Source organism: Chlamydomonas reinhardtii, chromosome 8 (assembly GCF_000002595.2).
Source record: "Chlamydomonas reinhardtii strain CC-503 cw92 mt+ chromosome 8, whole genome shotgun sequence".
NCBI classification, from domain to species: domain Eukaryota; kingdom Viridiplantae; phylum Chlorophyta; class Chlorophyceae; order Chlamydomonadales; family Chlamydomonadaceae; genus Chlamydomonas; species Chlamydomonas reinhardtii.
Genome location: NC_057011.1, coordinates 2,102,109 through 2,123,274, shown reverse-complemented (window position 1 = coordinate 2,123,274; position 21,166 = coordinate 2,102,109). Strand labels below are relative to the sequence as shown.

At 61.4% G+C, this 21,166-nt stretch overlaps 3 protein-coding genes across 5 annotated transcripts; 2 read left to right on the top strand and 1 right to left on the bottom strand.

Moving 5' to 3' along the window:
- The first annotated feature begins 69 nt into the window (after window positions 1-69).
- CHLRE_08g368900v5 (uncharacterized protein) lies at window positions 70-13,325 on the top strand. 2 transcript variants are annotated; one of them, XM_043064986.1, is made up of 28 exons: window positions 70-314; window positions 418-504; window positions 954-1,024; window positions 1,308-1,381; window positions 1,829-1,904; window positions 2,172-2,378; window positions 2,753-2,932; window positions 3,388-3,455; window positions 3,847-3,888; window positions 4,135-4,219; window positions 4,621-4,734; window positions 4,938-5,051; window positions 5,295-5,419; window positions 5,726-5,876; window positions 6,364-6,452; window positions 6,843-6,994; window positions 7,446-7,504; window positions 7,898-8,044; window positions 8,577-8,648; window positions 9,051-9,121; window positions 9,407-9,524; window positions 9,877-10,017; window positions 10,468-10,551; window positions 10,853-10,933; window positions 11,287-11,355; window positions 11,665-11,754; window positions 12,038-12,112; window positions 12,354-13,325. In XM_043064986.1, the coding sequence occupies exons 1-28, from the start codon at window positions 263-265 to the stop codon at window positions 12,549-12,551; spliced, it is 2,892 nt and encodes a 963-aa protein (XP_042921987.1). In that variant the 5' UTR covers window positions 70-262; the 3' UTR covers window positions 12,552-13,325. The 2 variants fall into 2 exon arrangements, with proteins under 2 accessions (XP_042921987.1, XP_042921988.1); XM_043064987.1 differs by lacking the exon at window positions 3,847-3,888.
- A 37-nt stretch (window positions 13,326-13,362) lies between these two features.
- CHLRE_08g368850v5 (uncharacterized protein) lies at window positions 13,363-15,849 on the bottom strand. Its single transcript, XM_001696023.2, has 4 exons — window positions 15,621-15,849; window positions 14,742-15,142; window positions 14,541-14,624; window positions 13,363-14,136 (listed from the first exon to the last, which is right to left on the bottom strand). The coding sequence occupies exons 1-4, from the start codon at window positions 15,703-15,705 to the stop codon at window positions 13,948-13,950; spliced, it is 759 nt and encodes a 252-aa protein (XP_001696075.1). The 5' UTR covers window positions 15,706-15,849; the 3' UTR covers window positions 13,363-13,947.
- A 2,190-nt stretch (window positions 15,850-18,039) lies between these two features.
- CHLRE_08g368800v5 (uncharacterized protein) lies at window positions 18,040-21,165 on the top strand. Of its 2 annotated transcripts, none has more exons than XM_043064985.1 (4): window positions 18,040-18,745; window positions 19,180-19,580; window positions 19,723-19,806; window positions 20,132-21,165. In XM_043064985.1, the coding sequence occupies exons 2-4, from the start codon at window positions 19,203-19,205 to the stop codon at window positions 20,327-20,329; spliced, it is 660 nt and encodes a 219-aa protein (XP_042921986.1). In that variant the 5' UTR covers window positions 18,040-18,745; window positions 19,180-19,202; the 3' UTR covers window positions 20,330-21,165. The 2 variants fall into 2 exon arrangements, with proteins under 2 accessions (XP_042921986.1, XP_042921985.1); XM_043064984.1 differs by having other exon boundaries at window positions 18,360-18,745.
- The last annotated feature ends 1 nt before the right edge of the window (window position 21,166 follows it).

The window sequence follows — 21,166 nt, the reverse complement described above, 5'->3', positions numbered from 1 at the left end:
AAACACAAGGAACCCCAATGCATGAGGTGTTCCATTCCGGGCTTGCACTTCCAAACCCGGGACGAATTGCCTCGACGCCTACCGCCTGCGGGTTTTTAATTTGATATTTACATTTTGCGCTTTCAGGCACGCACCGCGTGCAGGGCTTTCGTCTGCCCCGACCGCGACCACTCGCTCTGAGCGACGGATGGCCACCTCCTTCAAGGCCGCGAAGGCCACTACTGGTTGTGGTAGCCATACGCACACTCCTCAGTCTGTTCCCATGGCAGCGGGAGCTATGCGTCGGGCCCTGCCCCTGGTTCGCCAGCTTGCGGGTATGCCCAGCTGCATCGCTGATTCTGTTACAACACTTTGTTTCTGAGTCATGTAATAAGACGCATCTGAGTGGGTCGTGCGCGACAATTACCGTGCTTGCAGGCCGCACGCCGGTCGTTGCCGCGTCGCCCCTTGCGGCCCCCTCTCGCGGCGCCCACCCCGCCCCCAGCGTGCTGACCGCTGCGGCAGGTGCGCTCAGTAGGTCTGGCTATGCACATGTCATGAATGGGCATGAGGCCGGAATGGGGCTCTGGGGTCTGGGCTGCGGCACAGTCTGGCCAGGTTTCATCCGGATGGCGTGGCAAGGCTGGGAACATTGCCGCCAGCTTGTGCAGTCGGGCCGTAGGCGTGCCGTAGCGCGGCATGCTGTCGTACTGATGGATCCAACTTGGAAGTGCAATAGAATATGGGCATGGCGCGTAGTGGCGTCATGGGCTGTGGGCTCAACCCAGCAAGCACTGCTTCACCGTGGCACAGGGGCAGCGCATGTTGACGCACTTGACTCACCCGACGTTCGCCAACTCTGCCCACCCCGGGAATCCGGCTGGCACGCCACACACACGCACGCGCCATGTGTGCTGCTGCCCCTTGTCCTTCTTGAACACCACCTGCTCCTACCACCGGCTCCTGCCGCACAGGCACCAGCGCCTCCGCCACCACGCTGGCGCCATCCGCCGCCTCCTCCGTGCCCGGACCCGCCAAGAAGATGGTACGGCAGCATGAGCGGCAGCATGAGCGGGGGCACGAGCGGGAGCGGGAGCGGGACCGGGGGGTGGGGGAGACTGGAATTAGGACATGGGGACGTTGTACGATGATACGCTTGTGCAGAGTGCGGAGTTGGCAGGGCAGTGCTGCTCCATGTGCCACGATCCCTTCGCTCGCGGGAGAAGACAACCCGCTTGAGCAAGACAGCCAACGCAACGCTCTCGCTTGCCATCAACGCTTTTTCATACACGCACTCACGCACTCCCTCCCGCTGCACGGCTCCACAGACGGGCGCGGAGATCCGCGAGGCGTTCCTGTCCTTCTACGAGTCCAAGGGCCACACGCGGCTGCCCTCCTCCAGGTGCGACAGCAGCTCGGCGGCGGCGGCGGCGGCGGCGGTGTCTTTCTCACATGGGTGCTTGACAGCTTGGCAGCTCGGCAAGCCCCCAGGCCCCGGTGCACTTTTGCTGCAGAGGGCTGCGTGTTGCCGCGTTGCCTCTGATGCCACCCGTGACACGCCCGCATCCCATCCTTCATATCCCGCCCCCGTTTCCCTTCGTTAGACCGGTACCTGCGCACTCCCCCGCACCCCGCCCTTCCCTCCATCCTGCTCCTCGCCTTGCTCCGCCCATGCTGACCTGCTGCCCTCGTGCTGCTCGCGTCCGCCACGAAACTCCCTCCTCCGCCCTGCGACCCACTGTCCCCTACAACGCGCTTGCTATACTACTGTTCCTGGCTACGCATTCACTTCTTCAATAATCATGAATGTCACCTCTTTCCACACACACAAACACGCACACACGCACAGTCTGGTGCCGGAGGACCCAACCGTGCTGCTCACCATCGCCGGAATGCTCCAGTTCAAGCCCGTGTTCCTAGGCCAGGTGGGGGCGGGCCGGCGGGCTGGGGAACTGGGGCTGTATGCCCGAGCCCAACGACTAGGTCTCAATTGTCAGGGGCGGGGACGGGGACCAAACTCAAGAGTGCCGGTTGTCGGGGGCGGCGAGGGCTGGGGCTGCTGGTATGACTGCTGGCCGTGTGCAGCCGTGTGTCCATGCCATACCTTCAACCCAAGTCGCCTACCCACCCTCCGCGCCATCCCAACCACCGCCAACACCAACCACCGCCACCACCACTTGCGCCCGCTCCAGGCCCCTCGCAAGGTGGCCACCGCCACCACCACCCAGAAGTGCGTGCGCACCAACGACATCGGCAACGTGGGCGTCACGGCGCGCCACCACACCTTCTTCGAGATGCTGGGCAACTTCTCCTTCGGCGACTACTTCAAGGAGCAGGCCATCAAGTGGGCCTGGGAGCTGAGCACGGGCGTGTTCGGCCTGCCTGCGGAGCGCGTGTGGGTGAGTGAATGGGTGGGAGGGGCGCAGTACGGCTTTGTGCCGCGGCTTTCCTACGGTGTACGGCATGAAGTCTGGCGGTACGGGGGTGAAGGGGCGGGTTGCAAATACCAGCCCAAACTAAACCAACCGGGATTGCGCACGGGCATGGCCAGCTTTACGGCTGTAGGCTGCATGCTGGAACATGACCCAGATCAAATTAAGGCGGCTCGACCCAGAAGGTTCGATCCCGCTGGACTGGACCTACACTCGCTCCACACTCTCACCTCTCCCTTGGCGCTCGACGCCTCCTCCTTGACTCCGCAACCTCCCACCCCCCCTTCCAACCCGCACCACGGCAAAACACACACATACATGTCCCCACCCCGAACCCACAGGTGTCGGTGTATGAGGAGGACGCCGAGGCGGAGGCCATTTGGCGCGACGTGGTGGGCGTGGCGCCGGAGCGCATCAAGCGCATGGGTGCTGCCGACAACTTCTGGAGCAGCGGCCCCACCGGCCCCTGCGGCCCCTGCTCCGAGCTCTACTACGACTTCCACCCAGAGCGCGGCACGCAGGTGGGCGCGCTGTGTGTCTTGGAACAGCACAGGTGGAAAGTGCGGGTGGTTGGTTGCATGCGGCGCGCACACGGGCCCGTGGGGCGTGTGCTGTGCTGGGCTGGGCTGGAGGTGTGCTGAAGGGTGTGCGGTGCTGGGAATGTGGTGTGCCGTGATCATGGTTGAGGCGCGCGAGTTGAATGTGATAGAGAATGCCGTAGCGTGTGCGGTGGTGTTGTGGGTCAGCGGTGCCACTGCAATGGACGCGCCCATGCCGACCGCGCCTTGTTACCGTTTTCCTTGGCGCACCCGGCTTCGGGAACAACGTAATCCCGCCAGTCGCGTTTTGCAGTTACTGTATTCGCCTTCCACAGGCTGCAACTCCCGGTAGTAATCATGAGAATAATCCCCCCTCACTTGGCCTGCCTCCCTGCCTCCCTCCTCTCCCTCCATGTCCCCACCCCCACCCCCACCAGGACGCCTCCCTGGAGGACGACAGCCGCTTCATCGAGTTCTACAACCTGGTGTTCATGCAGCTCAACAGGTGTGTGCGCGGGAGGGGGGGCAGGTTGTGTGTGTGGGTGTTCATGCAGCTCAACTGGTGGGGGCAGGGGGTGTTCATGCAGCTCAACAGGTGGGGGCAGGGGGTGTTCATGCAGCTCAACTGGTGCGGGCAGGGGGTGTTCATGCAGCTCAACTGGTGGGGGCGGTGGGGTGTTCATGCAGCTCAACAGGTGCGGGCAGGGGGTGGGGGGGGTGAGGGTGTGTGTTCATGCAGCTCAACAGGTGGGGGCAGGGGGTGTTCATGCAGCTCAACAGGTGGGGGCAGGGGGTGTTCATGCAGCTCAACTGGTGGGGGCGGTGGGGTGTTCATGCAGCTCAACAGGTGTGTGCGCGGGAGGGGGGGCAGGTTGTGTGTGTGGGTGTTCATGCAGCTCAACTGGTGGGGGCGGTGGGGTGTTCATGCAGCTCAACAGGTGGGGGCGGGGATGGGGATGGGGAGGCGGTCAAGACGGACCACTTGCAGTCATGTCGCCATTGGTTGCCACCGCCGACATGTACCCCATCCACCTCAGTGCCAGAGCCTCTCCTCCCTCGTGCCGCTACCCTACCCTGTCCTGTCCTGTGCGTCCGTACCTCTTGTGTCTCTCTCCCTCACACCCTCAGACTCTCACACATGCTTTCACACACACGCTCTCTCACACGCTCGCCCCTACCCGCAGGAAGCCCGACGGCAGTCTGGAGCCCCTGGCCGCCAAGAACATCGACACGGGCATGGGGCTGGAGCGCATGGCGCAGATCCTGCAGGTGGGAGGCGGTGGGGGCGGTGGGGCGGGACGTTGGGCGCGTGGGGCGCGTTGGGCACGGGGGGCGCGTGTTCGGACAGACGGCTTAAGGCTTGATGACAGTGGGGTGGGGATGTTGTAGATACCAGCCCAAGCTAAACCGAACCCAATGCAAAAGAGTGAGGAGGAGAGCGTGGCCTATGCTTTGACAACACGGGGGCACGGAGCTGTATGCACGTGCACATGCAGCGTGTGCACGTGCTTAAATTCGTTGGGGAGGAAGGGAGGCATGACTGGGAAACGGTGCAATGGCGCGTCAAGCCAGGATGTTGCTGGCGGCTGTGTGGTGGGCAACCCCATGAGAAGAACATTACGGTAGACATCTCCGCCCTCGCCGCAACCCCACGAATCGCACACTTGCAGGGCGTGTCCAACAACTACGAGACCGACTTGATCTTCCCTATTGTGGCCAAGGCCGCGGCCATTGCCGGCGTGGACTACGCCTCCGCTCAGCCCGCAGTGAAGACCGCGCTCAAGGTGCGTGCACGTGCGGACGTTTGCGTTCCGCTTTGTTCCGCTTCGCGGTTTTGCGCACCATCCGTGGTGATCCGTGTATGGGCTTAATCGTCCATCAACGTTCTGACGCAAACCGAGTGTGTTCTTGTGTCAAACTGTCAAGATGTCAACGCACCCCTGCCGTTCATGTTTTCTTCGATGTGATTTGTCTTTTATTGCTTCAGGTGATCGGCGACCACACGCGCGCGGTTACCTACATGCTGTCCGACGGCGTGACGCCCTCCAACACCGGCCGCGGCTACGTGCTGCGCCGCCTGCTGCGCCGCGTGGTCATGAAGGTGCGTGGCTGCAGTCCCCGAGCCCAACGAATGGGTTCCAACTTGTCGTAGGGGATGATGTGGGGGTTGGTGTGGTCCGCTCGAGTACTTGCCCGCCCACCTGACCGCATACACCCACACACGTGCCTCGTGTGCCCTGACCCACATCCACGCCCACGCCCACACCTATTGTATTGAAACTAGTATGCATGGAACCCATGCACACTCGCTCTCACACGCCCCCACCCGCGCACATCCCCACAGGGCCGCCTGCTGGGCATTCGCGAGGTGTTCACGCCGGCCGTGGCGGAGGTGGCGGTGGCGCTGTCCGCCGCATGCGACCCGGCCGTGCAGCGCAACGCGCAGCGCATCTACGACGAGCTGGCCCGGTGAGGGGCGAGGGGTGATGGGTTGTGGGGGCTGTGTGGGAGTGCGTGCGGGTGTGTGTGCGGAGTGTGAGGGGCGTGTGGGCTGGTGTGCGTGGGCGGGTTGGAGGCTTTGAGTGGTGATGAGGGGTGCGGTAAGCGCTGGCAAATGGGGTGGGAGGCATGGAGAGGTGTTGGGTGTGGGGAGACGCGAACAGCGGCGGATCGTAGCAGGAGGCATTGGGCGCTGTCTCACTGGGCTGCGTTCAATCCGTAAACGTGCACAACTCCTATATTATGCTTATTTGTGTTTGTCTGTTTCCGCCTCAGCGAGGAGAGCCTGTTCGCGACCACGCTGGAGCGCGGCCAGAAGCAGCTGGACGAGTATCTGGACCGGGCGGCGGCGGGCGGCAAGGCCATCGCCGGCCCAGACGCCTTCATGCTGTACGACACCTTTGGCTTCCCGCTGGAGCTGACGCAGGTGCGAGTGTGTGTGGGGGGTGGGGGGTGGGGGGTGGGGGGTGGGGGGGTGGGGGGGGGGTGCCGGCGGTTGTGGCGTGTTTGCGGGGTGCGCGATGGCGACGACGGCACACATTGGTGCAGTGGCATTGTGGCACTCATCGTTTGCCAGCTTGCGAAAGCCGTCGGGTCTCTCCACACCGCATGACCTCATGCATCGCATGCTAGGTGCGAGTGTGTGTGGGTGTGCGTGGGGTGGGTGGGCGGTTGCGTGGGTGGGCGTGTGGGTGGGTGGGGGTTTGGGGATTTTGGGGGATTGTGGGGGACACAGGCACACGTGTGTAAGCCGTGGGAGCTATTGAATGGCACGTGCAGGCCACCGTTTACATGCCTGTACGGCCGTCCGGTGCCCTCGAAATACATGCATACATGTACATGAAGGTTCTAGACCTGCAGCTTCTCTCGCGCCCGGAGAAACCCAACAGCACGGTTTGCTTCCGTGCTCGCAGGAGCTGGCGGAGGCTCGCGGTGTGGACGTGGACGTGAGCGGCTTCGAGGCGGAGATGGAGGCGCAGCGGCAGCGCAGCAAAGACTCGCGGTGAGCTGCATGTGTGTCTGCAGTACATGTATGTTTGGTGGAATTGTTCGGCGAGCGTGTGCGCGTGTCTGCGTGTGTGTGCGTGCGTATGCGTGCGTGCGTGTGTGTATGCCCGCTTTGCAACTGCATGAGTGCATTGCATGGGGCCGGGCTCCATCCACCACCCGCTGTCCCATTTCCCTTTCCTCCGGCCGCAACCCCCTTCCCGCGTGGGCACATCCTCTGGACCCGCACCCCGGCCCCCTTGATTAGCCATGAATGTAACCCCCCTCCCCTCCCTGGCCGCTGGACTTCATGGACATCGGTAACGACGACGTGACATCTGTGCCATTGCTCCTGGCTACGCCCTCTCGTCTGATTTAACATGCATGGAATCCCCCCCTCCTGCAGCGAGACGCTGGACCTGACGGCACAGGCCGGGCTGGCGGCGCTGGCGGCGGCCGTGGGCCCCACCGCCTTCACCGGCTACAGCGCCACCCGCGGCGCCGGCCGAGTGCGGGGCCTCATGCGCGGCGGCGCGCCCGTGGAGGTCGTGGAGGCGGGTGGGTGGGGTGGAGGGAGGGAGGGGTAGGAGGGGGCGGGAGGGGGCTGTGGGAGGGGCAGGGAGGGGGCGAGAGGGGCGTGAGGGGGCTGTGGGAGGGGCTGCCAGCACGGGGTGTTGCTGGGGTGGGGGCCGCCGCAGTGCTGGTCAGGCTGGTGCATTACATGGGTGTGCTCATCCGCGTAGTGAGTGCACCTTCGTGTCAGTTGTTGTGATGATCAACGCGCGTGTGTTGTGACCGTGGGATAGCCCTTCTACCTGGGTGGCCGGCTGATTGCCTCTTGGGCACCCTCTACTGCTCTCCTCGCAACCTTCTCGCCCCCACACGCGCTCCTGGCTTGTTTGTCCCGCATTTTCGGGTGTGGGTAGGCTTGCTGCTGCTGCGGGTGGGGGTGCCTCGACGGACTAGGGCGATATAAAGCCGCACATACGCACACGCCCCTGTGCTGCAGGCGACCGCTGTGAGGTGCTGCTGGACTCCACGCCCTTCTACGCCGAGAGCGGCGGACAGGTGCGGACTGCAGAGGGGTGGGGATAGCGGAACTGAGGTGGCGCGGGGGGCGGATGGTGGAGGGTGGAGGGTGGAGGGCCCGGGTTGGACTGGCGCCTCCACCCTACCCAGTTGCCCTAGCCCCCTGTACACAGACACACTCGCCGCACATACGGCGCACTGCTTTCTTGCGCATCTTGGCACACGCACGGCGTCCCTCCCCTCTCCCCTCCTCTGCCACCAACTCTGAAGCACCACCCGCCCGCCCACACACACACACACACACACACACACACACACACACACACACACACACACACACACACACACACACACACACACACATACACACACACACACACACACACACACACACACACACACACACACACACACACACACGCATTCTCACAGGTGGGCGACATGGGCGTGCTGACCGCCCACGGCTCGGGCGAGGCGGCGGCGGAGCTGTCCGTGTCCGACTGCCAGAAGGCGGCGGGCGGGTCAGTGTTTGTACACACCTGCGAGGTCAAGGCGGGGCAGCTGCGCGTGGGCGACCAGGTGTGTGGGTGTGTGGGTGTGTGGGGGGGGGATTTCATTCATGACTAGTTGAGGAAGTGGTAGACGGTAGACGGGGGGGGGGCGCAGATGCGGTCGGCGGGAGGATTGGGGAGGAGGTGAAGTGGGCAGGGGATGGACTGGGGAAGGGGTGAAGAGGGTAGGATTGGGGAGGGGAGAGGAGGGAGGGTGTGTGCTGGAGGGCTTTGCGTGCACCAGGGGCATCGGGCGCATACGTGTATGCGCTCCTGGATGCCACAAGCGTTGAACGAAACGTGCATGCGCTGCGTTGGTCCACCTGCCGTGTGGGCATGATCCATGATTCGTTCTGCTTGGGCGCTTATATGAGGTCGACCGCACGCCCTCCCCTCCGCTTATATTCTGTTCCCCATGTTTTCAACCTTGCAATGACCTCCTCTCCCCTCCTCTTCATGTGTGTGTGTGTGTGTGTGTGTGTGTGTGTGTGTGTGTGTGTGTGTGTGTGTGTGTGTGTGTGTGTGTGTGTGTGTGTGTCTCTGCCTGCCCGCTGCTGCAGGTGACGGCGCTGGTGGATGAGGACTTGCGCCGCCGGGTGCGCGCCCACCACACCGCCACACACCTGCTGCAGGTGCGGGCAACGCGGGAGCAGGGGATTGGGGGTGGCAAAGATGGTTGGAAAAGCGGTGCAGGATGCACCTGCAGCATTGAAACTGCGGCTGCTGCTGTGCTGAGTGGAAGGGTCAGGGTGGTGGTGGGGCAGCGGGGGTAAGGAAGGGCCGGGGCGTCAGCATTGTGTGTGGAGTACCCGCACGGCGGGCCGCTGGTTGCTTGCGCCCACCCCGACTGCCTCCGGCCTGAAGCTAAACCACTCTCGTCTCGTCTTCCTACCATGCCTCCTTCTTTCCGCCGCGCCGACAACGGAACGGCTCGTCCTAACTTCGGACAACTTCGCCTGACTTCGCTTGACACGCGCCCGCGCCCGCTCTCTTCACCTGCCCTGCCCTGCCCTGCCCTCCGCCAACACACGCAGTCGGCGCTCAAGGCGGTGCTGGGGCCGGACACCTGCCAGCAGGGCTCGCTTTGCAACTTCCAGCGCCTGCGGTGAGGCCCTACACCCCGTCTACCGTCTACCACTTGCTTAACCAGTCATGAATGTAACCCCCCGGAGGGCGCACCGTCGATCTGGACGGCGCATGCCTGCATCGCCTGCATCGCCTGTATCAATACATTACTGTATCAATACATTAGAGAGCGCGCTCTGCCCTGTTCTCCAATCCTTACATCAAGTGAATACTTGTAACCCGACCTTGCCGCATCCTCTGGCGCCAACGTTTAACATTCTACACACGTGCACATGCAAACGCGCACGCTCGCACACTCGCGCAGCTTTGACTTCAACCTGGCTCGCGGCATGACGGCGGCCGAGGTGGCGGAGGTGGAGCGCCTGGTCAACGGCTGGGTGGCGGCGGCGGCGCCGCTGGAGACACGCGTCATGGACCTGGCTGTGAGAAGGGGAACCGGGGGCAGGGGGGAGAAGGGGTTGTGGAAGGGGTTGTGGAAGGGGTCATAGAGGCGTGTGTGTTTTTGAAGGGGGTGTGCGGTGGGCAAGGATGAGGGCGGCGGCATGGCTGCGGCGAGGGTGACGGGGCGCACACGCCATCACACACGCACACACATACACACGTGTCTATACCACGGAACAAGGCCACGACGCCTGCACCCTTTGCACACACGCACACGCACACGCGCACACACCGATTGCCACACTGTCTGCGCTATGTGCTCTTTAACACACCGATTGCCCCGCCTTTGCCCCCCCCCTAACCCACCTGTACCTCTGCCGCCCGCTCCCGCAGGCCGCCAAGGCGGCGGGCGCCACGGCCATGTTTGGGGAGAAGTACGACGACACGGTGCGTGTGGTGGACGTGCCGGGCATCAGCATGGAACTGTGCGGCGGCACGCACGTGGCAAACACGGCGGAGATCGGCGCCTTCAAGGTGCGTGTGTGGTGGGTGGGGGTGGGGAGTGTGTGTGTGTGTGTGGGGGGGGGGGTTTACATTCATGCGTGTGTGTGTGTGGTGGGAGGGGTGATCGGGGGAAGATGAAGTTCAAATTCATCCAGACCAAGCTAAGACCTAAAAGCAAAAAGGCGGGAAGGTTCGGTCAATCCTAATCAAGCAAGGCCCTAAGGGAGGGAGTGGGCGTGTGTGGGCGTAGGTGTGTGGATGGCGCGAGTGGGTGGTGTGCGATAGGAGTGAAGCGAGGGATTAGAGGGAGGCGAGGCCGTAATAGGCCGGGAGGGAGGTTGGGGCTGGGAGGTACGTGGTACCAGGGAATGGCGAGCTGAGTCAACGGCGCAGCTGCTGCCAGCTTGGGTGCTACACATGGATAGCCAGCATCGCAAGCGCACAAACCTCTTTCCGCCCGTACCGCACCTTGCCCGACAGATTCTGTCGGAGAGCGGCATCGCAAGCGGCATCCGCCGAGTGGAGGCTGTGGCGGGCCCCGCCGCCGTCGAGTACCTCAACCAGGTGCGTGCGTGTGTGCATGGTATGCTGGCTTTAGTAAGATGGGTTGGTTCAAGGGCACGGAGATGCCTGGCCGGTAGGGGGCCAGAAGGGCCCATTGGGAGCCAGTAGTAGGGTCGGTGCGTGCAATTGAGCGCTGCGGAGGCGCGGGGGCGCCTCCATATCACGAGACGCAGCACGTGTCGTTGACCGCGCGAGACACCCAGCACAAAGCCTTGCTGCCAGCATGCCAACAAGTCAAAGGGCCCCATCCATTTAAGTCAGGTTGGCCTGTTGCTGTCTGCTCTCCCGGCCTCAACCTCAGGTGGACGGTCTGGTCCGCGGCCTCAGCGGCCAGCTCAAGCTCAAGCCGGAGGAGGTGCCGGCGCGCGTCAGCGCCATGCAGGTGGGGCCGGGGGGCGGGGGCGGGGGCGGGGGCGGGGGCGGGGGCGGGGGTGTGGTAATTGCGGCATTGGTACGGAAGAAGAATGCAGGAGGGGAGGGGACACGGTGGTTTGGAGGGGGGGCGCCCGAGTGGCTTTGACGCGATCTGAAAGCGGGAGCGGGGAAGGGATTAAGGGGCAAGTTGAAGATGTGAGCTAGAGGACGGTGAGGCATCGTTGAGGCTTCGTCCCTTCGGCGGCCCTTATGGATGCACAACTAGTTGTACCCCGAACCCTGGCCGGCGGCCACTGTCCATCCATCATTTCCCTCACACGCCGCCACAACCACCGTCAACCCGCTTCTACTGCCCTGCAGGCGGAGCTGCGTGAAGCTGCCAAGCAGCTGGCGGACCTGAAGGCGCAGCTGGCGGTGGCGCAGTCGCAGGTGAGAGGGAGGGTGTGTGTGTGTGTGCAGGAGGGTGTTGTGCAGGGAGGGGGGGCGCGAGAGAGAGGCGCTAGGCCAGGGCGTTGCTGGTGTGGGGTGGGGGGAGAGTGTTGCTGGGAAAGAGGTTGGGGTGGGTGGGAGGCGGCAAGACGTCGCTAAGCGCACAGCCGTGCGTGTACGTTATGGGGGGGGGCGGCGTTGGTTGTGACACACGCACACCTATCCTCTCACACCTAACTCCCTCCAGTCAACGTCCCGCCAACGTCCCTCCAACGTCTCTCCATACACACACGCGCCTGTGCCCTCCAGGCCCTGGTGTCCCAGGCCGTGACGGCGCCCCAGGGCGGCAAGGTGCTGGTGGCGGAGCTGGCGGGCGGCGTGGAGGCCAAGGCGCTGCAGGTACGGGGTTGGGGGGGGGGGAGGAGTGGGTCGTGGGCTTGGGCGTGGGATGGGGCGTGGGATGGGCCGTGGAAGGGGGCGTACCGGGTGGGCGGTTCGACGCGGCGTGACGCAGGAGAGCGCGCGCATGGCAGGCAGCGGTGGCTGGTGGGCGGTGTTACGGCTGGTGTAGTATGGAGAAGCCGTTGCAAACGAGAGGTCGCGATACTCACCACCCCATACGCTGTTCCCAAAGCAACAACAATAACAACAACAACAATACGGTAACAATCGTCGGCTGCAGGAGGCAGCAGTGAAGCTGCAGGAGGCCCTGGGTGACCCGGCGGCGGTGGTGCTGGCGTCGCGCGTCGACGACAAGGTGGGACTTCGTTTCAAAAGTTGTTCTTCTTGGTGGCCTCGTGAACAACGCGAACGGTTCAATGGCGGTGCCCAAGTGGACATAGGGGGTTCTAGTTGTGGATGACGCGTGGTCACGCCTGATTGCATCGCCTACGTGTTCCGCCTAAACACAGTTGCATTCTCAGCCCTCTCTCCTCCTGCCTTCCTATGTGAAGCACGCACTGTAAACACAAACATATCATCCACTCTGCGACACGCAGGTCAACTTCGTTGCGGCCTTCAGTGCCGGCGCCGTCAAGGCCGGCGTGCAGGCGGGCAAGCTGGTGGGCGCCGTAGCCAAGGTGTGCGGCGGCGGCGGCGGTGGCAAGCCGGCGCTGGCGCAGGCGGGCGGCAAGGACGCCAGCAAGACGAGCGAGGCGCTGGCGCTGGCGAGCAAGATGCTGAACGAGGGGTTGTGAGGAGGCGCTGGTGTTGGTGGTGTTGCTGGGGGCGACGCTGGTGGCGCTGCCTATGCGATATTCGAGTAGGGGAAAAGGGAGGTGGCGAGGTGTGAAGAGGTTTGAAGAGGTGTGACATGGTGGATGTTAAGAGGGTTTGGGGAGGAGGTGAGCTCGTGGAGGTGCGGGCAGGGAAGCAGCGAGGTCAGGACGGGGTGGGCCTCTGGGGTGGTGCAGGCGCTGGGATGAGCGGAGGACTGCTGGCTCCGAGGGTGCATGCGCGCGCATTGTCGCTGCGACGGCCAGGGAAACATGTAGGTCTCGATGCACGGGGACTGTGGAGTGTGGATGCCCCAGGGACTAAGTGAAGAAAGAGGCTGCCTCCGCACTCCGGCGGCGCAGCAGGTACCGGTGATGCATGCGTGCGATGGGACACGGTAACGGGCAGGGGTTTGGCGTAGTCGAGTGATGTGGCGCAGCGTATTCGCCGGCGGCAGCAGGCCATGCAATGCGTTATGCGTATGACCCTGGTGTCAGGGTGTCATTAGTAATCATCAGTAAAGCCTCGTACGGGCGTGCTGTGAATGCTCAGAAGGCTGAGTACCTTGTAATGCTCGACTAAAGCCACAGACAATAATGCAGTGCATGGGGAGTTGTTCACTTGTTCCAAGTCAATATCAACAGCAGGCGAGCAGGTGGCCTCAGGGCGTCACGAGCAGCCGCTGGAGCACAGAAGCTGTGAGCAAGGTCGCGTGCGCCACCCGTCTGTGGATGCCGTACGTACGTAGCATAGCTAGCAGGCAGTCAGGCACCCTGACGTAAGGCACATATCATGACATCACTCTTACAGGTCGCATTGCCGGTCCCTTGTCAGACTGTCAGACACTTGGACTGCAGCCATTGATTTTGGCCACACGGGGAACCAAGCTGCACAGTATAAGGCAGGGGAGGTACAAGGCTGCTCAAGAAGACACCCCCCGCCGCCCCCGCCGCCACATTACCTAACCCCCATCCCTCCTCAGAACACGCACGCCGGCCAATACACACACACACACACACACACACACACACACACACACACACACACACACACACACACACACACACACACACACACACCCGCCAGTCAAGCATAATAATTAATCTGCCGTACAAGCGGCGGGGGCCTCCTTTGCATCCGCAGTCTAAAATTAATGGCGGAGTTGCAACAACCACCACTGCACGCATACGGGCACAACTCCAACAACAATATCACCAGTCCCGCAGTCCCGTCTTGTCTCCTATTCAAGTTTTCCCTGATTCCCTCAATGTACTCCGAAGCCCGAACACTGGCCACTCCTGGCCACCGTAATCTCGCTTCGGCGCTCGCTAGGTTTCTTCATCATTCATCAATAAAAGAATCGCTCTCGTTCACTGATCAAGCCATGAGCTGGGAGTAGAAGGCGGGGCAGGTGTTGTACTCCTCATCGCTCAGCGCCACCATGCACGTGTCGCCGCCGCACAGGGTCGTGAGGTCCTGGCACTTGTTGCTGGAGCTCTTGTTGAGGCGCACCGTGATCTTGAAGCGGCGGGTGGACGTGGTGGAGGCGGGCTTTAGGTAGGCCGGCTGCAGGGTGGGGGGAGGGGCACGGCACGGGGCAGGAGGGATGGTGGGAAAGGTCAGTGGCGGTGTTGGTGCGGGGCGCCCCAAGCACTGTAAATGCAGCATGCGGCGCTTTCTACGTCACCCCTCCAAGGCTCCAACCCACCGGCATGGCAAAAGCAGTGAATCCCGCCACCGACCTGCATGGCCTCCACCCAGCTAGCTTCCTAGTGCCACTTCACCCCCCCCTGGCTTGCTTGGTCCTGAAATGAACTAACGGCCCTCCCCCGCTCCGCTGGTTTCCCTTGGCTTGGTTTAGTTTGGGCGGTATCTACAACCCCCCTCCCCGGCCCATCCCTCCCACGCCCCTGCCCCCCCCTCCCACGCCCCTTCTCTCCCCCAGTCCCCCAGAAGCCCCCGACACACACCTTGATCAGGTACTTGAGCAGCGGTACACCGGTGTCGTGGCCCTTGTGTGCGTGGCAGTACATCTCAGTCGAGTTGGCGCCGGCCTGCGTGTGTGGGTGTGGGGCAGGGGGGTGGCGAGTGGGTAAGAGCGACGGGGCACGTATGTGGGCAGGGCGCGGACATACCCCTTCAATGCCACAACGCCCAAGCCACCCACGCACCTTGTCCTCCTGCGAGAACATCTGGATGGTGTTAACGCTCATGATGGCGGTGTGGCACACGTCCGAGATGGCGATCATGAAGCTGTAAAAGGGCGTGTTGCACTTCTTGGCGATGTCGGCCGCGTTCTTGGACTTCTTGGTGAGCACCTCCTTGCAGAGCGGGTAGTTCTCATCCATGAGGAACTCGTACTCGGTGTAGCTGCTGGTGGTGGCGCCCTTGGTGACGGTGGGCTTGAGGAAGTAGGAGGTGGTGGTGGAGGTGACACACCAGGGGTAGGCCTTGCGGGCCATGCTGCGGTCGGCGATGGTGTAGGTGAACTTGCCGTCGGCCGACTTGAGGGTGGACCCGGTGAGGTTGGTCATCGAGCCCATCGCCATGTCACCCATCAGCAGCGAGCGGCCTGGGAGGGAGGGAGGGCAAGGGAGGGCAAGGGCGGGTGCGTGGGGGCCCGGGCTTAAGGGACAGCGCGTCGAAACCAGTTCAAATCCTGCGAGTAATTGGCGGGGAAACGCGCGGCCGCAGGGGCATGCCCGCCGCCTAAGTGGCGCGACGCGCGGCCCCCGCTCTCAAACGCTCTGAGTTCTAGCGTTTCAACGCTTTGAGGCTGTGTGCAGCGTCCAACCAAAGATGCAAGACCGGTCAGTCGCACAGGCGCCCGTGACATTGAAACCGCGAGTGCGCCGGGGGCCACAGGAGCTGACTGATGAAACAAGGCAGTTTGAAGCATCGTAATGAACTCGGTTGTGGTCAGAAGACCCGAACGCAAGAACGGCCCCAAGCGATTCGTCCACAAACGCGCGCGGCTGACGGCGACCAATCATGCACGCTGCTGGGAATGCACAAAGCCAATACGTATGAGTTTGGCAACTTGCACTCACCCGACGCAGCCTCGCAGCTGTGCAGCGCGCCCAGGATTGTCAACGCGACGGCGATAGCGCCAACAAACTGCGCGCGGTAGGCCATGTTGACTAGGTGTATCGAACAGCTGCAACAAAGCTATGAATGGTTAGCGCGGGGCACGCCTGCATTATATCGCGACTACAGAGTGCATGGGGCGTGGCGGGCGTGAACAAGTGATTGAGTGAGAAGCAATGTTCTGTTCCTTAGCTTTAAATATTTTAATGACATCAAAAGTGCGCCATATAATGCCTGACATGCAAGAGGCGCACGCATTCACCGTTTTGGTCCCTTCCCAGTGAGAAAGCGCAACTAGTACCCCGCCCGTGAGTCCCGCCAAAGACTGACGGGGACGGGTTTTAGCGGGGCGCGGGTGTCAAGGCGGACCATGTCGGAAGTGCTGAGGGGTGCAATGTGTGAGGCTTAGAGAATTTGGAAAGTGTGGCCGGGCAGGAGTGCCGCGCGCGCACACTATCAAATGGCTTGTGAGCAGCGCCCGCCCGCCTTCCCCCAGAGCACGGCTTCCCACAGGGGTTCCCGTGCTTTCCCCGCATGGCGTGCAGGCGTGCCCATGGCGCCCTGACCGTAACCGTGCTCAAAACGCCTGGAGGGCGTCAAGCCAGCAGTAGGACCGACGCCCAGGCTAGCTTGGGCGCGACGAGGTCTGTGCTGCTGTGAGCAATCCAACGGCCCAAGCCACGCTTGAAGCCACGGCCGTTGAAGCGCCGCGACCGCATGCTGCCATGTGCGTCTATGCGTGCGCGGACAAAATGACCCATAACCTGCAGTCACATCCAACAACACAGGCTTCTTACGCAGCAGGGCAACAAAGGGTCATGGCCAGCAAAACCCAGGAGATACCGTAACGGGACAAGCGCCCGGGCGTCATCATGCACGTGAGGGGGTTTCCGTGGATGATGTACACAGGGTTTTGCCACCCTGTCAAGAGATGTGCCACGGGCCTCATGTAGAGCACAACAGGCTAAGTTATGGATTTAGGGACTGAATTGGCTGAACTCAGGAACCAGGTGTCATGGGTTAGGTTGTGATGTTTAAAGCGTGCATGAGTAACCCGCAAAAACACGCGCAAAACCGAGACCGCTACATTCTGAGCTGAAGAAAACGAAGTCGGATCTGGTAGAGTGAAGGGAGTGAGTGAACAAGGTCCTCACTTTACAGCGCTCACAAAAGGCACGCAAATGCGGGCCAGGCTTTCACAGTTCGCACATTGCATGGACCAGCATGCCTCCCCGGCTCCCTCGCCTTGACCCTGCCTCGTCTGGGGTGTAAGCATCGGGTGCCGGCGATGAGGTTTTCGGTTGCTTCATATTGAGTGCTCGCGCATCTGCGGGATTTGTACTGCAGGGCTAGCATTTGATTGGGCGTCGCCGGACTGTATGCCCGGGGTACCTGGTTTTGCGTCTGGTGCTGTAGACCGCGCTTCGTGGGCCGACATGGTTTGCTGCACGGTTGTGGGGCTCTGGCGGGCTTCGGCTTGGCTTCGACTTATGCCGGTGTAGCATGCAGCTGAGACACGCTTTTTGCGCAGAAACAATGCACGGTTTGGTGCAGGTCGGTTGCCAGCTGTGGGGAGGGCGGTTTCCCTTAGGGCCGGAGATGGTTCCCTCCTGACCTGGGTGCTGGGCACCCTTGCTTGGGCGGACTGTCCCTTCTTGTAATGTCGCATTCATAGCCCCTAGCCCCCGTTGTCAGGGCGTCAGGCTCTGCGAGAAAGGTGCTGACCATGTGCTCGTCTCTTCCATCTACGCTATAGGATGTTGCCCCGATCCGCTGAGCATGTGGTAGACGTTTTGGCGCGGAATTGGCGGCATCCAAGACGTTTTGGGGTTTCAATGGCTGGCTCCGTAGGGAAACATTATCCGGGCTTAGATCCTGCGGGAGGGGTCATTGACGAGTGTTGCGGAACTAATCATCTACGCCGTATCAACGCCGCGGGACCGAGGGCATCTACGCACAAGATACGGGATCAGCGTGAGACTCATCAGTACGGTAGTGAGTGACTCTGCTGCAGAGCCACTCACTGATGATGAGGCTGCCGAACTGGCAAATAATGACGAAGGAGAGCGTGAGCCGGGCTGCCCAGGGGCTGCCAAGATGTGCGCGCCCAACGTGCGTGCCTGCTGTGGTGTAGGTTGGCGGGAGGGAGGTTGGCTCCATGCAATTTACATCCTACGCCCCCCCCCCACACACACGGAACATCCCGTAATTCCCCCCCTCCTCTTACTGCCGCCGCCGCCCACGGCCGCTTACTTGCCACCTAGCAGCCCGCCGCGCCCACCTCAAGCACACCTCCATCACCCCCCATCGACGCCCAATGTCATTGTGATGTTATGTGACAAACATAATGACAACAAGTGCCGTGACTTCAGGTCCGGAGCAGTCCCGAGCGAAGTCACGCATGCAAGCACAGCAGGGCACAGCACACGCCAAGAAACACTGCAACCGCCTTCAGTTGTCTTACAGCTGCAAGCACCATGGCTGGTTGGCCGCAGACCTGAGAATGCGGGCGCTCCCTATGAGCGGCCAGTAAACGCGCGGACCATACGCTGCAGAAATGTGGCCAGGAAGCGGACCAGCCATGCCCGGGCATTAAGCTGGACATGCATAGGTTTCGCGCTGGACGTGTCGGTTTCAATCCCAACAGTAAAATGTACAGTATATTTAAGCCACGTTTATTTAATGCACATTCAAGAGACATGGAAATGGACGCCCCGAAAGAGGACGGCAAACCGCCCGCCCATCCATGTTGCAACTTCAAAGGTCCCCTGCACGAGTCATAAAGTAGCAGCGACCTAGTATGTTGATGGCGTTGGAATGAATAGATAAGTTACAGTTATACACTCGGAGCCCAGTGCAACTCTGGAGCGAGTGACATCCAGGTTCCTTGCTCACATAACAAAGCGCACGCATACCAGGCTCCTTTCTGTTACACATTATCAAGAGAACCCTAGTACATACCTGGATCGCCTTAGATAAGTTTCTGTTCGTAAAATGATGCGCTGCCTCCGACTCCAAGCTCGCTGGGCCGTCCTGGTGGGCATAGCAATTGCTATCCTTGGAATCGTTAGCTGCACGGCTGCATCTGGTGAGTTGGGTGCCCTAGCACGGCTGGGTGCCACATGCCGCGTTACTCAGCGCGCTTGTGGCTGTGTTGAGCTCCGGTTAGCCTCGCCAACAAGCAGACGTGGGAAATTCGCCGTGACACATATGCCTTGGTCTCGTTCAATAGTTGCAACTCGCTTGCACAAGGAAGTTTTGCGCCAACCGTTGTCGTCCATTATGGCATCACCGACTCGCTGTTGCCACGCACGGCAGCTGCCCCACCGCATCGTCCCAGACGTCTAACATGTGCACGTGTCACCTGCGTCCTATGTCATTTGGACGCCAGCACGTTTGCATGCTAGCGGCCAACCAATTTCGTCCCCCTCCTGCCACCCGCTGACACGTACGTGTGCGGCGGACACTAACACGCCCCGGCCCCGCGGCCCCGCTCCTCCGCCCTCGTGCTTTCCCCGCCAGGCCGATCGTTGCTGCATGCCAACATGACCATGGGTACGATGACAAACCTGACCGGCACCACCATCATGACCACCGATAAGAAGTCAAGCTACATTGTCGCCGACCGGAGCCTCGCTCGTCAGGCGTACCCCTGGTGTGTTACCTCCACGACCACCTCCTACTTCCTGCAACCGTCTGTCAACAAGACCCTGAGTACAAAGGACTACATCGAGTATTCTTTCGAGATGGATGAGAATTACGACTTCTGCAAGCAGATTCTGGCCAAGAAGCAGAAGAGCGCAGCCGCGATTGCCAGGATGTGCAACACGCCCTTCTACAGTTTCATGATTGCCGTTTCGGATGAGTGCCACGAAGCCATCATGAGCGTCCTGACAGTGCAGATGTACGCCGTCGAGAATGTGGTGAGTGTGGCAATAACACGCCATGGTGGGAGGAGGGATGAGGGAGTTCGCGTCGGAAGTAGCCGTCCATTCGTGCTGGCCTCCTGTTGACCAGGAACTGCTGGCGGCACCCACGCCAATCCTTTCATTCAACCAAAAACAGGCTGGCAAGAACGCCACGGAGATGTATGCCCACGCGCACAAGGGCCACGACACCGGTGTACCGCTGCTCAAGTACCTGATCAAGGTGTGTGGGGGGCTTCGGGGGGACTGGGGAGAGGCGGGCGGGGCGGGGGTGTGGTGGGGCGCGAGTGGGCGTGGAGGAAGCGTGGCATGGCGTGGCGGGTGGGGTGGGGTGGGGGTTGTAGATACCAGCCCAAACTAAACCAAATGGGGGCGGACGGGAAGCAAGCGGGAGGAAAGCGGGCGGGAGCGCATCCACGGTGCAAACCTGGGTGGGCACGGTCCGCAGCCTCTTGCTTTATGCAGCGGCATCCGCAGCTTCTGTCCTCTCTCTCTTCATGTAACGGAACGGAACGCAACGGCGCATCCCCACTTGCACATGCACACAGCCCTCCTACTTGAAGCCGGCATCTACGGCCGCGCGGGCCCAGCGCCACTTCACGCTGACCATGCGCATTAACAAGCGGACCGACAACAAGTGCCAGGACCTCAAGACCCTGTGCGGCGGTGACACGTGCATGGTGGCGCTGAGCGATGAGGAGTACAACACCTGCCCCGCGTTCTACTCTAAGTTCAAGGGCATGTAAGCGGGTGGAGAAGACATAAATATAAAAAGAGCATGCTCGTGTCAAGCATCACTAGCGTCTCGTCGAGACTTTGGGGCACTCAATTTCATTGGGTCGGAATGTTGGTGGTGGTGTTATGCCACGGTTGCGGTTTCCCAAGGCGGCAATGAACGCCCGCAGCACCCGCACTGTCACACGCACTGCCATGGCTGGGCGTTCTCCCTAGCACTGGCATGTATGAGGCTGCGCCTTTGGTGTTCTGTACATATGTGATATTTGGTGCTGCGTTAGTGTTGTAATTATTGAAACGGGGAACCTGATTTGGTGCCAGGCCTATGTGCCAGGCCCCAGCTCTTGCCAAGTAGGTTATAACCACTGTGGATCCAGTCACGCATATTCTTTAAGCTAGTACAAGCGCATCACGCGTGCATGCCTGTGTGGGTGCGTGTACCGTATGTTTGCGGATGTTCCTTATGCCTAGCGCACATAAAATGATAAAATACACTTGCTCATGATGTGCGCGCATGCGTCTGGCTGACGAGTCAAACAAAGACAAGTGTCCAAGCACTCTGCTTCTTTGGTCGTGTTTGAGCAGTCATATGCTGCCGGACGTCAAGAGCTCAGGCTCATATGCTTGGTGAAGTGCCTCCATCCAGCCTGATTCTTTTAGTCTGCTAGCCAGTGCACTAGGATTTGGGACCTTTGAAAACTCGGCATGCCCCCCTTCTGTACGGCGTGCAGCAGTAGAGAGCACGTGTGCTTGTGCTATACGGCGGAGGCGGGGCGCTGTACAGCAGTCGATAGGGATTCACATGTTACGTGTAGGTTACAGCGCGTGCGTGTAACAACAACAAAGAC